Genomic DNA, 15,993 nt, shown 5'->3' on the forward strand with positions numbered 1-15,993 from the left:
GTGTACTTTCTTTGTTTGTGTTAGTTTTTGTCCTGTGTGTGTGTCGAGTGTGTGTGTGTGTGTGTTTCCAGTGTGTGTGTGTGTGTGTCCATTGTTTGTGTGTCCAGTGTGTGTGTCCAGTGTGTGTGTGTCCAGTGTGTGTGTGTGTGTTTGTGTGTGTGTCCAGTGTGTTTGTGTCCAGTGTGTGTGTGTCAAGTGTGTGTGTGTGTGTGTGTGTCCTCTGTATGTGTGTGTGTGTGTGTGTCTAGTTTGTGTGTGTCCAGTGTGTATGTTTCCAGTGTGTGTGTGTCTAGTGTTAGTGTGTGTGTGTGTGTCTCCAGTGTGTGTGTGTCCAGTGTGTGTGTTTGTGTGTGTGTATTTGTCCAGTGTGTGTGTGTCCAGTGTGTGTCCAGTGTGTGTGTGTGTCCAGTGTGTGTGTGTGTGTGTCAAGTGTGGGTTTGTGTCCTGTGTGTGTGTGTCCAGTATGTGTGTGTCCAGTGTGTGTGTCCAGTGTTTGTGTGTGTCCAGTGTGTGTGTGTCCAGTGTGTGTTTGTCCAGTGTGTGTGTGTCCAGTGTTTGTGTTTGTTTGTGTGTGTGTGTGTGTGTGTGTCCAGTATGTGTGTGTGTCCATTGTGTTTGTGTCCAGTGTGTGTGTGTGTGTGTGTGTGTGTGTTTGTGTGTGTGTGTCCCCAGTTTGTGTGTGTGTGGGTCAAGTGTGTGTGTGTGTGTGGGTCCAGTGTGTGTGTGTCCAGTGTGTGTGTCTGTCCAGTGTGTGTGTGTGTGTGTGTGTGTGTGTGTGTGTGTGTGTGTGTGTGAGTGAGTGTGTCCAGTTGTTGTGTGTGTGTGTGTCCAGTGTGTGTTTGTGTCCAGCGTGTGTGTGTGTGTGTCCAGCTTGTGTATGTGTCCAGTGTGTGTGTGTGTTTTTGTGTGTGTGTGTGTGTTTGTGTGTGAGTGTGTGTCTAGTGTGTGTGTGTCCAGTGTGTTTGTGTGTGTGTGTGTTTGTGTGTGTGTGATACACTGATACACGTGCACACATAAACACTGGACACACACATACACACACACTGGACACACACACACACACACACACACTGGACACACACACACACACACACACACAGGACCGACGCACTTGACACACACACACACACACACACACACATACACTGGACACACACACACACATGCACACACTGGACACACACACACACAGACAGACACACACACACACACACACACACTGGACACACACATACACACACTGGACACACACACACACACACATGCACACACTGGACACACACACACACACACACACACAGTCTTTATATAACTTAGTCCAAGTGGTGGTCAGAATGTTTGTCTTAACTAGCCTGATAACTCCAACATGTCTGATATGAACATTGACATAAACCCTCTACATACTTGAGTTTCTCCAGTCTGCAGTGTGGATCCTCCAGTCCAGCAGAGAGCAGTCTGACTCCTGAGTCTCCTGGGTGATTGTAGCTCACGTCCAGCTCTCTCAGGTGTGAGGGGTTTGACTTCAGAGCTGAGACCAGAGAAGCACAGCCTTCCTCTGTGACTAGACAGCCTGACAGCCTGCAAAGAGTCAAATCATATTAAAACCACACTGCTATTCTTTGGTGGTGAAAATAGTGGCAGAATATTTTTTCAACATATTCAGATATATCAGTGTCCTGAAACCTGCCATATCTATTCATAAATGAATGTATCATTATTAGAAATTATCATAATATTGCTTGTAGAGAGAAACATGTATAGTACAAATATTTGAGTTGACTGACCAGAGCAGTTTAAAAAGCAGTATCAGTCAAAAGACAGACAGTGAGGTATCAGATTTAGATTGTATTGAGTATACAGTCCACACTATATCTATTTTGACAGTGAAGCTAACATTTTAAATGTGGCTCTATACTCCAACATATTGGATTTCAGATGATTGTTTCATATGAGGTGACAGTATATAATGTCACCTTTTATTTTAGGGTATTTTAATACATATCCGTTTCACCATTTAGAAATTAAAGCACTTTTTTTCTGTGAGTAGATAACATGTTTCTAAACACTACTAAACGAATCCTGATGACGACATGATTAAGAAAAATCATGAATGAATCATGAATAATAATGAGTGAGAAAGTTACCAATAACAGAGGGGGTATGATCCTTGTTCCTCTGTAACTTTCTCATTCATCATAATTCACGATTCATTCTTGATTATTCATAATCATGGTAGCATCCACATGAATGTAGAAGTGTTCAGAAACATATTCTATTCTTACTGACAATACAAGTGAAGTGACTCCAAAATGACAGGACATTATTCACCATTCAGTTTCTATTAGGAAAAACATCATCAAAAACACAACCAAGACAAACTGCAAATGCATTCAACAAGTTTGTAGAATCACAAGCTTGATGTAATCACTGCAGGTAAGGAATATGGGACCAAATACTAAACTTATGACTACTTTAATACAATATAAGTGAATATGTCCAAATTATTAAGACTTTTTCAAATGGGAGATCTAGATACATAAAGTGCTTTCATTTCCAAACAGTAAAACAGATATGTATGAAAATATCCTCAAATAAAAGGTGACATTCTGTACTGTCGCCTAATATGAAACTTTCTATATCAAATCCAAAATGCTGGAGCATAGCACCAAATGTAAAACTGTAAACTTCACTGTCCAAACACATATGGTGTGGACTATGTGTGCCTGGTAAACACATGTGGATCTGGTGAACAGTTATCACTTGTTGACCAAGTACAGGAATACTGACCTCAGAGTCTCCAGTTTACAGTGGGGATCCCCCAGTCCAGCAGAGAGCAGCTTCACTCCTGAATCCTTCAGGTCATTGTTACTCAGATCCAGCTCTCTCAGGTGTGAGGGATTTGACTTCAGAGCTGAGACCAGAGAAGCACAGCCTTCCTCTGTGACTAGACAGCGTGACAGCCTGCAAAAGTACAATCATATTAAAATCACACTGCTATTCTTTGGTGTGAAAATATATTCTTTCAACAATTTCAGATACATCAGAGTCCTGAAACCTGCCATATCTATTCATATATGTATATATACACACTACTACCAGTCAAAAGTTTGGACACACCTACACATTCAAGGGTTTTTCTTTATTTTTACTATTTTTTACATTGTAGAATAATAGTGAAGACATCAAAACTATGAAATAACACATATGGAATCATGTAGTAACCAAAAAAAGTGTTAAATTAATACAAATATATTTTATATTTGAGATTCTTCAAACAGCCACCCTTTGCCTTGATGACAGCATTGCACACTCTTGGCATTCTCTCAACCAGCTTCATGAGGTAGTCACCTGGAATTCATTTCAATTAACAGGTGTGCCTTCTTAAAAGTTAATTTGTTGAATTTATTTCCTTCTTAATGTGTTTGAGCCAATCAGTTGTGTTGTGACAAGGTAGGGGGGTATACAGAAGATAGCCCTATTTGGTAAAAGACCAAGTCCATATTATGGCAAGAACAGCTCAAATAAGCAAAGAGAAATGACAGTCCATCTTTACTTTAAGACATGACGGCCAGTCAATACGGAACTTTTCAACAACTTTGAAAGTTTCTTCAAGTGCAGTCGCAAAAAACATCAAGCGCTATGATGAAACTGGCTCTCATGAGGACCGCCACAGGAATGGAAGACCCAAAGTTACCTCTGTTGCAGAATATACGTTCATCAGAGTTACCAGCCTCAGAAATTGCAGTCCAAATAAATTCTTCACAGAGTTCAAGTCACAACTCAACATCAACTGTTCAGAGGTGACTGTGTGAATCAGGCTTTCATGGTTGAATTGCTGCAAAGAAACCACTACTAAAGGACACCAATAAGAAGAAGAGACCTGCTTGGGCCAAGAATCACGAGCAATGGACATTACACAGGTGGACATTTGTCCTTTGGCCTGGAGTCCAAATTTGAGATTTTTGGTTCCAACCGCCGTGTCTTTGTGAGAAGCGGTGTGGGTGAACGGATGATCTCGGCATGTGTAGTTCCCACCGTAAAGCATGGAGGAGGAGGTGTTATGGTGTGGGGGTGCTTTGCTGGTGACACTGTCTGTGATTTATTTAGAATTCAAGGCACACTTAACCAGCATGGCTACCACAGCATTCTGCAGCGATACGCCATCCCATCTAATTTAGGCTTAGTGGGACTATCATTTGTTTTTCAACAGGACAATGACCCAACACACTTCCAGACTGTGTAAGGAGAGGGATTGAGTGCTGCATCAGATGACCTGGCCTCCATAATTACCCGACCTCAACCCAATTGAGATGGTTTGGGATGAGTCGGACGGCAGAGTGAAGGAAAAGCAGCCAACAAGTGCTCAGCATATGTGGGAACTGCATTCCAGGTGAAGCTGGTTGAGAGAATGCCAAGAGTGTGCAAAGCTGTCATCAAGACAAAGGGTGGCTATTTGAAGAATTTCAAATATAAAATATATTTTCATTTGTTTAACACTTTTTTGGTTACTACATTATTCCATATTTGTTATTCCATAGTTTTGATGTCTTCACTGATATTCTACAATGGAAAAAATAAAGACAAACCCTTGAATGAGTAGGTGTGTCCAAACTTTTGACTGGTACTGTATATACATGAATTAATGTATCATTATTAACAGTAGATAACATGTTTCTAAACACTACTAAATTAATCCTTGTGTGTGTGTGTGTGTGTGTGTCCAATGAGTGTGTGTTCATTGAGTGATACAGGAATACTGACCTCAGAGTCTCCAGTTTACAGTGGGGATTCCCCAGTCCAGCAGAGAGCAGCTTCACTCCTGAATCCTTCAGGTCATTGTTACTCAGATCCAGCTCTCTCAGGTGTGAGGGGTTTGACTTCAGAGCTGAGACCAGAGAAGCACAGCCTTCCTCTGTGACTAGACAGCCTGACAGCCTGTAAAGAGTCAAATCATATTAAAACCACACTGCTATTCTTTGGTGTTGAGTAATTTTCTTTCTGTGAGTAGATAACATGTTTCTAAACACTACTGAATGAATCCTAATGATGCCATGATTGAGAAAGATCATGAATGAATCATGAATAATAATGAGTGAGAACGTTACAGAGGCTACAACAAAACATGCTAACCTCTCACCATTAACATCAAATAAAAGGTGACATTCTATAATGAAACATTCAATCTGAAATCCAAAATGCTGGAGCATAGCACCAAATTTAAAATTGTAAGCTTCACTGTCCAAACACATATGGTGTGGACTATGTGTGTCTGGTAAACACATGTGGATCTGGTGAACAGTTATCACTTGTTGACCAACTACAGGAATACTGACCTCAGAGTCTCCAGTTTACAGTGGGGATTCCCCAGGACAGCAGAGAGCAGCTTCACTCCTGTATCTTTCATGAAATTGTTACTCAGATCCAGCTCTCTCAGGTGTGAGGGGTTTGACTTCAGAGCTGAGACCAGAGAAGCACAGCCTTTCTCTGTGAGTCCACAGAATGACAGCCTGCAAAGAGATCATCATGATTTCACAAACACACTGTTAATTTAACACCAGTAGTGTAGAAGGACAATGGCAGATGCATTTGGTTTATTCTCTTAAACAACATATAGATTAATCTTCCGTCTCCTAGAATTGTATGGTCATATTGTTATACTAATGTGAACATCAATGCATTGATTCAGTAAGTTTTTCAATATAATATAATATATTATATAAATATTATAATATATATTTTTCTCTAAACTGAATATTTCTTCCTGATGATTAGTACTTAAATGTCATGTTATGTACTCACAGAGCAGCTCTGGAGGCTTTGACCACTGGCAGCAGCCTCAGAAGACCTTCCTCTGATCTGGAGTATTTCTTCAGGTCAAACACATCCAGCTCCTTTTCTGAAGTCAGCAACACAAAGACCAGAGCTGACCACTGTGCAGGTGACAGTTCTTCTTCTGAGAGACTTCCTGATCTCAGGTAGCTTTGGATCTCCTCCACTAGAGAATGGTCATTCAGTTCATTCAGACAGTGGAACAGATTGATGCACCTCTCTGGAGAGGGATTCTCCCTGATCTTCTCCTTGATGTACTTGATTGTTTCTTCATGGCTCTGTGAGCTGCTTCTTGTCTTTGTCAGTAGACCTCGTAAGTGCTTCTGATTGGACTCCAGTGAGAGGCCCAGAAGGAAGCGGAGGAAAAGGTCCAGGTTTCCCGTCTCACTTTGTAAGGCTTTATCCACAGCACTCTTGTAGACAGTAACTTCAGTAACTTGAGGTTCGGCCATTAGATTCTCATTGTTGTTGATGAATGAGAGGAACACATATACAGCAGCCAGAAACTCCTGAATGCTCAGATGCACGAAGCAGTACACCTTGTCCTGGTACAGCCCACATTCCTCTTTAAAGATCTGTGTGCACAATCCTGAGTACACTGAGGCTTCATTGACATCAATTCCAGCCTCTTTCAGCTCTTCTTCATAGAAAATCAGATTGCCATTCACAAGCTGTTGAAAAGCCAGTTTTCCCAGTGACAGAATGCTCTCTTTATTCCAGTGTGGACCTGTCTCTTCTTTCCCAAGATACTTTTCATTCTTCTGTTTGGTATGAAACACCACAAGGTGTGAGTACATCTCAGTCAGAGTCTTCGGCATCTCTTCTGTCTTGTCTGTACTCAGCATGTGTTCAAGGACTGTTGCAGAAATCCAACAGAAGACTGGAATGTGGCACATGATGTGGAGGCTCCTTGATGTCTTTATGTGTGAGATGATTCTGTTGGCCAGGTCCTCATCACTGAATCTCTTCCTGAAGTACTCCTCCTTCTGTGGGTCATTGAACCCTCGTACCTCTGTCACCTGGTCAACACACCCTGAAGGGATCTTATTGGCTGCTGCAGGTCGGGTAGTTATCCAGACGAGAGCAGAGGGAAGCAGATTTCCCTTGATGAGATTTGTCAGCAGAACATCCATTGAGGTTGACTCTGTGACGTCACAACAGATCTTGTTCTTCTGGAAGTCTAGGGGCAGTCGGCACTCATCCAGACCATCAAAGATAAACAGAACTTTGTACTTGTCATAGTTGGAGATTCTTGATATTTTGGTTTCCATTGAGAAGTGATTGAGAAGTTCAATCAAAGTGTGTTTTTTCCCTTTCATCAAATTCAGCTCCCGAAAAGGGAATGAAAATACAAATTGGACATCCTGATTTGCTTTTCCTTCAGCCCAGTCCAGAATGAACTTCTGCACAGAGACTGTTTTTCCAATGCCAGCGACTCCCTTTGTCAGCACAGTTCTGATAAGTTTGTCTTGTCCAGTTACGGGTCTGAAGATGTCGTTACATTTGACTGCAGTCTCTGGTCTTGCTTGTTTCCTGGTTGTTGTCTCAATCTGTCTCAGCTCATGTTCATTATTGACCTCTCCTGTTCCACCCTCTGTGATGTAGAGCTCTGTGTAGATCTTATTGAGAAGTGTTGGGTTTCCTTGTTTAGCGATCCCCTCAAATACACATTGAAACTTCTTCTTTAGATTAGATTTGAGTTCACGTTGAAGAATCACAGCAAGCTCATCTGAATATAGAAACAACACAGAGGACATTAATATTACATCTGTTGTAATAACTACAGTATTGTAAGACTGTCTTATAAAGTTTAAATTATAATCATTTATTCTCTTGTCTGTATAAATGTGTACATTATTTCATAATACATTACAGACTGGTGTGACTGATTTATATCATTATTGGTATTATTGATGGCATTAATAATGTTATCTCTCTCTCTCTCTCTCTCCTCTGTCTCTCCTCTTCTCTCTGTCTAAATTAATCACCACAACACATCCCTGCTGCTACTTGATGAGGTCACTAGGTGTTGTGTTAAGGCTGCTACAATATCATTGAGTTACACAGCTACTTTAGCTGTACTTTAGCTACAGCTTTTAAATGTTCTAAAACAGCATTCAACATGAGGCAGACAGCTCTTACTTTTCTCCAGTGTGTCAGCAAGCTCCTTCTGGTTCATTTTCCTCAGGACGTGCAGTGTGATCTTCAGAGCCCCCTCTCTGGCACTGCTCTCCTGCTTCTCATCTTCAGCATCCACCACTTCCTTATCCTGCTTCTGACTCTCAAAGCCTTCTGGGAGTTCTGGACTAAGAATCCTCTTGAACATCTTCAGCTCGTTCTTCACAAATGTCATAATATTCTCTTCAAGTAACTGAAATAAATCAAGTAAATAAGTTAAGTAAGAGAAGAAATGCTTTCTCATTAACACATTAATGAATGATTGACATATCAACTTTACTTGAGGTAAACAAAAACAAATGTACATAACATGACCACATACACTGAATATGGAGGCCAGGTCTGTTTGATGACTCAGGGATGACTGACCACTGAGCATCTCTGACTCTGATCTCTCCTGTTGGTTTCTGTGGACAAAACATGAGATTACATTTCCTCATCCAGGGAGTGCACACACACACACACACACACACACACACACACAGGGAGGGAATGTTATGTTAGTTTAATATTGTTTCAGGACTATGAAAATGGAAAAAAGGTTTAGCCTATGGATTATGAAAACAACAAAAAGAAATGGGAAAATGGGAGAGGAGAAATGACTAGAGACAGTGTTGTTTAACTCACTGACCTTGACCCATGAGTTATTCTTACCTTTGTTCAGTAGAAAAGTCTCCCTCTCTAAACTCTATAGGATGTTCCATAGACCAGTCACTCTTCATGGACACACAGCTGGGTACAGGGGAGGCTGGTCTCTCCTGCTTGATTGGGCTTCAACATAACAGAGACAAACATTACGTCTCTCATCTACTCTGAGCTCAGATGGGTAAACATAAGAAGAATTTCATTCCAAAACGCTATATATCCATTTTCAGAAATGTTGGTCAATTAGCTTTTATTGTTTAAAGAAATGATTAAACCACTACAAGGCTTTATAAAGGTGTCTAAAGTGTTTAATTTCCACTTTAAAAAGTCAGACTTGATTTTCCCTGACGAAAAATGTATCAAACCCTACAGAAAATATCCCTTAATTATAATCCACCTAAAAATACACATTACACATAGTTACATTGAAGGTACCCATTAGTAATAATTTCTGATGAAAAAACACAAATGTGATTTTTTCCCCTCCTATATAGTGTTTTGGAATATAAATTCTTAAACAACATTGTCATCTCACCTCTTAGCTTTGGTGTCATGTTCCCCAGAGAGACTCATTTTAGAGGCAGGGCCCCCCTCCTCTCTCTCCCCAGAGAGACTCATTTTAGAGGCAGGGCCCCCCTCCTCTCTCTCCCCAGAGAGACTCCTTTTAGAGCACTGACCCCTAAACAGAGATCCAGCATGTTGGTTGCGGTTAACGCAGTGTTCTCTTTTATTCATTATCTCTCATTAATAAAACATTAAGTAACATACACATCCCAACAGTCAGGTTATTTAATGCAATGACTTTTTCTAGCCCAATGACTACCCACAAGGCCTGAAATCTAGGCCAAAAAATAGCCCATGATAGGCCTACATCTTATTTCAGATAGCCTCCAGTAGCCTGGGCAACATGTAGGCAAGATGTAAGCTGAATGATTTAGCAGCTTGCTTAGTTCAAATTGACAGATTCATTTATTTAACATGAATAGCAAGACGATGTTGAGGTAGGAAGGGCTTCTGTTGCCCAGTAGCCTGCTGGAATAGGCTACTGAGAATGGGGTCGTAATTTCAATCTCTGAAATGAAATATTAATAATATGGATATGAACTGAATAGGTCCATGCTTGTCAACAACAGCCAGGTTATTTCTTTACCTGTAGCCTAATCTGGCTGACTGTTACTCTCTCTCTCTCTCTCTCTCTCTCTCTCTCTCTCTCTCTCTCTCTCTCTCTCTCTCTCTCTCTCTCTCTCTCTCCCGCTCTCTCCCGCTCTCGCTCTCTCTCTCTCTCTCGCTCTCTCTCCCGCTCTCTCTCCCGCTCCCACTCCCTCTCCCTCTCCCTCTCCCTCTCCCTCTCTCTCTCTCTCTCTCTCTCTCTCTCTCTCTCTCTCTCTCTCTCTCTCTCTCTCTCTCTCTCTCTCTCTCTCTCTCTCTCTCTCTCTCTCTCTCTCTCTCTCTCTCTCTCTCTCTCTCTCTCTCCCACTCTCTCTTGCTCTCTCTATCGCTCTCTCTCTCTCGCTCTCACCTGCTGTCTCAACCTCAGAATGCTCGACTATGAAAAGCAAACTAACATTTACTTCTGAGGTACTGACCTGTCGCAACTATATCTATAACCACTGTGACTATTATTTGACCCTGCTGGTCATCTATGAACATTTGAACATTTTGAAGAACGATCTGGCCTTAATGGCCATGGACTGTTATAATCTCCACCCAGCACAGCCAGAAGAGGACTGGCCACCCCTCAGAGCCTGGTTCCTCTCTAGGTTTCTTCCTAGGTTCCTGCCTTTCTATGGAGTTTTTCCTAGCCACCGTGCTTCAACATCTGAACATGCGCTGTTCAGCACGAGATGACCATTAGAGCCAATGACGTGTTTCTGCCAATGACCTTCAAATCAAATTGTATTTCTCACATGCGCTGAATACAACAGCTGTACACTTTACCGTGAAATGCTTACTAACGAGCCCTTTCCCAACAATGCAGTTAAAAAGTAAGATGAAATTAGCTAAATAAAAAAAGGAAACAGTAACACAATGAAATAATAATAATGAGGCTATAAGGAGTACCAGTACTGAGTCAATGTGCAGGGTACCAGGTAGTTGAGGTAATAACTAGACTATATACAAGGAGTACCAGTACTGAGTCAATGTGCAGGGGTACCAGGTAGTTGAGGTAATATGTACATGTAGGTAGGGGTAAAAGTGACTCGGCAATCAGGATAGAGATTACATCTCCTCATCTGGGGAGTGCACACACTTGCACACACACACACACATACACACACACACACACACACACACACACATACACACACACAGGGAATGGAATGTTCTGTTAGTTTAAAATTGGTTTAGGACTATGAAAATGGAAAAAAGGTTTAGCCTATGGATTATGAAAACAACAAAAATAAATGGGAACATGGGAGAGGAGAAATTACTAGAGAAAGTGTTGTTTAACTCACTGACCATGACCCATGAGTTCTTCTTACCTTTGTTCACTAGAAAAGTCTCCCTCTCTAAACTCTATAGGATGTTCCATAGACCAGTCACTCTTCATGGACACACAGCTGGGTACAGGGGAGGCTGGTCTCTCCTGCTTGATAGGACTTCAACACAACAGAGACAAACATTACATCTCTCATCTACTCTGAGCTCAGATGGAGAATCATAAGAAGAATTTCATTCCAAAATGATATATATCCATTTTCAGAAATGTTCGTAAATTAGCTTTTATTGTTTGAAGAAATTATGAAAGAGATTGGAGACATGTGTTTGTTTAAAATCTGTCTCACTCTCAGAGAAATCAGTAGTACTGCTAGGTTTCACACAGTAATATTATATATCTGCCTCACTCTCAGAGAAATAAGTAGTACTGCTAGGTTTTACACAGTAATAATATATATCTGCCTCACTCTTAGAGAAATAAGTAGTACTGCTAGGTTTTACACAGTAATAATATATATCTGCCTCACTCTCAGATAAATAAGTGGTACTGCTAGGTCTTACACAGTCAAATGTGACCAACCGGCTCGATCTTATGTAGCAAAATTTGATAAAATTTTGGATAAAAGTAGAGACTCAGCTAGAAAAAAGGTATATCATACACTACAGTTGAGGAACAATGGGAAAGTAAGTCTGCTTTGAAAGATATTAAACTTGTAACCTCAATTTTGAGAAAAGGGCCTTTGAATGTTTTGGTTCACCTACTGGAGAGCTCTTCTTTATCTACAGTGGTATTACTTTGGCAGATAATGTTACCCATCTAAATAAATAGCATATATATATATATATATATATATATATATATATATATATATATATATATATATATATATATATATATAGTTAACTAAATGAATGGTGTTTTTGATTTATGTCAGTTTCATTGTTTGTTATACTATAAATTGTTATTTTATGGTCGTAACTGGTCAAATGAACTAGAAAATGTCATATTTGGAAATTCTGAGTAATTACTACTTTTTTAAGGATACACTTTATTCAGTACTACTGCAGTTGCTAAATAATTCCAATAGATGGCAATCTCTGGTCCTCTGTAGCTCAGCTGGTAGAGCACGGCACTTGTAATGCCAAGGTAGTGGGTTCGATCCCCGGGACCACCCATACACAAAAAAAATGTATGCACGCATGACTGGAAGTCGCTTTGGATAAAAGTGTCTGCTAAATGGCATATTATTATTATTATTATTATAAGAACATGAATGACATTTCAGAAGGTTAGTTTAGTTTTCTCCCTGGATACACCACCACTCCCCCTCACAGGAAAACTCCTGCACACACTTTTTACTGTCCCTTTCCACACTGCTAATGCAAGAGGAACAACTGAAAAAGCATTTAACAGATTACTGTGAAATAATATAATGATGATTCATGTTTATTATTAGCTGTTTTTATGCTCATGTTTTGAAATTATACTTCATTACTATAATGATTATCAATAAGCCTGAACATTAACTTAGTCAACTCTGGTTGAGAAAAACGTATTTTCCTGGTACATTCATTGTCAGATTCATCAACCAGCAGCGAGCACTCTGCCTTATAGCACAAGCGAGGGGCATGTTGAGGTACATTTGCTAACCGGGAGGGTTGCATGATGTAATTTATTGGTGGGCTGGAAGACACACTCTTGTCTTATCTATTCCGAGGTTGTTTACTCCCAATATCAGATATTAAGATCATGTTTTATAATGCATGTATACTAGGGTTGAGGTTAGTGCATCTGACTAGTGATTATTTACTAGGGGTTCAACACCTGCAATAGTCACTATTTAATTACTCTTCCAAAAGCATCACAGGCCTAATACGAGATATATAGCTGACTAAAGTAATGAGTGACCATTTTAGAAAATCATGGGACATTTAGTATTTGGTTGCATACTATAATTATGTCAATCATATTGCTGCTTGTAGCCTATAACTGATGCTTCGTGGTCTTATGCTGCCATCTATTGGAAATATTTAGCAATTAAAAGTTATTAATTCACGTAGACATTGGTGAGGCAGCTGAGAAATAAAGTGTATTAGATCAGTCTCAAACCTGCCCCACGCCAATTGCTGGACTTTCACACAGAGGTATTGTATTTCAAATATGTCTTATTTATCAAGCGTTCTGCCTTGCAATAATAAATAGCATAAAATAACTAATAACAAAAAACTAACAGCAAAACGCTTAGACAGGTTTTGATTAACAAAATAATCAAAATGCTATTTAGTACTATAATTGTATTTACTAAGTACTATAATTGAATTTACTAAGTACTATAATTGTATTTACTAAGATAATATTATTACTAAAATAGTTTCTAAAGGTGTTCTAGGCTACCCTACCCTAGAATTAGGGGTGAGGGTTATGGCTAAAATAGGTTATAAGTAGGGTAAGATTTTCTGTATAGCACTTTGTGACATCTGCTGGTGTAAAAAGGGCTTTATAAATACATTCGATTGATTGTTAGGTTTAGGGTTTATATGGCAAAAAACAGTATGGGTTTATGGCACTCTTGCTCCTCCTTGTGGCCGTATGTGCGTACTACATAACTCATTAATGACACTTGCTAGGCTCATAATCTGAGGTAGCAACTGCGTCAGATCTACAAATCCATTAGCTAGACCACCCGATTAGACAACAATCACCCCATTATACCCATTTGGTTTGCAACTCAGTGAGCCTGCGCAGCATTCGCTCAATTTGATGCCTATGAACGAAGATGTCGATGCATATCAAATTACCCAGCAGCCATTTAGAAAGAAGTCCTTAAAAAAAAAAAGTTTTTGTCATTTAGCAGACACTCTTATCCAGAGCGACTTACAGTTAGTGAGTGCATACATTTTTCATACTTTTTTTCATACTGGCCCCCGTGGGAATCGAACCCACAACCCTGGCGTTGCAAGTGCCATGTTCTACCAACAGAGCTACAGGAGAAATTGTTATTTCTTAATTAAAAAATGTATTCTGGCTGTTTAAATCGGCCACATCTTGAAAAAGAGGACAGGGACATGCATTTTGTTTAGGTTGTACACATTTTTCTTAAAACAAATATGGTTAACCATGACCAGAAAATGTTTAACGTTTGATGGCTATCCGCCAGCCATCATTAACAATATTTGGGGCCACATCGTGTACTCAGGCGAACAGTGACCGTTTCATGTAGGGTTAACGCTCACCAAGTAGCCATAACCTTGTTAATAATAAGTTACCTGAGGTAAATCTACAGGGTTAGCGCTCACCAAGTAGTCGTAACCTTGTTAATAATAAGTTACCTGAGGTAAACCTACAGGGTTAACGCTCACCAAGTAGTCGTAACCTTATTAATAATAAGTTACCTGAGGTAAACCTACAGGGTTAATGCAGGCAGGTCTCATTGATAACAATAGTGAAGCTGGCATTGTGACGCAGAACAATGGGCTGGGAATAGAACGTTCTGAAGACGAGTCGGTGTCACGGAGCTCAATAGAACTAATAGGAGCTGCTAGGGTGAAAAATGCCCAAACATAAGGCCTGTTTTTTCGCGATTACTTCATAACCAGGGACAGAAGGTAATATTATGAAACTAGTTTTTATCAGAAAAAAGCGTTACAAACGTGAGGCGCCCCGAAAATAATATTCAAAAGTTCAGGCCTTGGACACAGAGGGGTTAAACACTAAAGTTACCGTCCATCTAGTGAAGAGAGGAGAACCGGACAGAGGGAGCGTAGGCCAGCATCCGTCAACGAGAGAGGGAGAAGCCCTCCACTGTATTTAACAGGTGGAAGAAACAACCCGGGAGCTCCATCGGTCCACAAGAAATGCAGGCAGCCGGTGATGATGTAGTGGTAGCTAGGATAACTAGGATGCTGCTGGTAGAGTAGCTAGCTTAGCTAGCTGTACCGACTAGCTTGGCTAGCTAGCAGGTCGTTCGTCTGTCCCTCGTCTCGAGGATGATGATGAATCCGGTGAACCACAAAATGAAACAAGGATAGTGAGTGAAAAGGATCTGGCTACACTCACACTGTCCCTGACCGTAAAGCAAAAAGCAAATTGAACAATAAACTTCGGTGTCTCAACACAGTAACAAACTCCGTCGTTGTTCCCCAACATCACCTCAGTCCACTTTGCGCGTAACTGGAAAATATGCTTGGCGCCAAACCGTACGTGGACGCGGACAGTTCTGTACGGGGACGCGGACAGTTCCAGAATGCGGACATGAGCAGAGCCACACAATAAACTAAACCCAGTCTTTACAGTGGCTTACATTAGTAATATTAATGTGCTATTACTATTATTATCATTATTATTACGTAAAACAAAATTCTTAGTTTTTAAAAACAATATTTTGAGATCTGGGTTAACAGAAGGTGTCTTGATAATAGGAAAATGCAGTGAGTCAGTGGTTCCTGCACCACATGTAATTGCTTTGGAGTAGTTAAAATAATGTTTCTATATTTCTATATGATTAATCCATAAATAATATAGACCTACATGCAACAGTTTCTCTTCAGCTTTTGACAATGATTTCTGTATAATAATTATGTATAATAAATGTTGGTGATTCAATAGCCTAGTTAATCATTACATGTCTTTTAACACACTATCTATGTTTTGCTCAGTCTGGCAGTAACCCAGAACTATCAGAGGCTCTCTCTTGTGGCTGCTGCTGATGACAACTGAATGTATGTTATCATAATAATGATGTCTGCATAACATTTTGTCTTCATTTTGGCAGATTAACTCATGCTTATTTCTGAATATTAACTCAGGTTTTCGCCCAGCGGCAAATGAGTTGGAGCTGTGGCAGGCGTTGGACCTGTGGCCGAAAAGTGTCCAGTTTGAATCCCGGGCCGGGTGCTGGAAAG

General features: G+C 40.3%; 2 protein-coding genes across 2 annotated transcripts in view; both read right to left on the reverse strand.

Moving 5' to 3' along the window:
• Positions 1 to 8,047, reverse strand: part of LOC311118045 (NACHT, LRR and PYD domains-containing protein 3-like) — a gene marked incomplete at its 3' end in the record, with an annotated part of 15,169 nt that extends 7,122 nt beyond the window's left edge. The window contains exons 1-6 of the mRNA XM_084192921.1: positions 7,972 to 8,047; positions 5,800 to 7,558; positions 5,390 to 5,507; positions 4,762 to 4,856; positions 2,788 to 2,961; positions 1,405 to 1,578 (exon numbers count right to left, since the gene is read on the reverse strand). Coding sequence (XP_084049047.1) covers positions 1,405 to 1,578; positions 2,788 to 2,961; positions 4,762 to 4,856; positions 5,390 to 5,507; positions 5,800 to 7,558; positions 7,972 to 8,008 — 2,357 coding nt within the window. The 5' untranslated portion in view covers positions 8,009 to 8,047. The remainder of the gene's footprint in view (positions 1 to 1,404; positions 1,579 to 2,787; positions 2,962 to 4,761; positions 4,857 to 5,389; positions 5,508 to 5,799; positions 7,559 to 7,971) is intronic.
• The window catches only part of LOC311118044 (uncharacterized protein), a gene marked incomplete at its 3' end in the record, with an annotated part of 32,788 nt that extends 17,933 nt beyond the window's left edge, over positions 1 to 14,855 (reverse strand). Inside the window, exons 1-3 of the mRNA XM_084192920.1 lie at positions 14,813 to 14,855; positions 11,136 to 11,252; positions 8,662 to 8,778 (exon numbers count right to left, since the gene is read on the reverse strand). Of these exons, the coding sequence (XP_084049046.1) occupies positions 8,662 to 8,778; positions 11,136 to 11,203 (185 nt within the window). The 5' untranslated portion in view covers positions 11,204 to 11,252; positions 14,813 to 14,855. The remainder of the gene's footprint in view (positions 1 to 8,661; positions 8,779 to 11,135; positions 11,253 to 14,812) is intronic.
• Between the last annotated feature and the right edge of the window lie 1,138 nt (positions 14,856 to 15,993).

This window comes from Coregonus lavaretus (assembly GCF_964263955.1).
Source record: "Coregonus lavaretus genome assembly, contig: HAP1_SCAFFOLD_3119, whole genome shotgun sequence".
NCBI classification, from domain to species: domain Eukaryota; kingdom Metazoa; phylum Chordata; class Actinopteri; order Salmoniformes; family Salmonidae; genus Coregonus; species Coregonus lavaretus.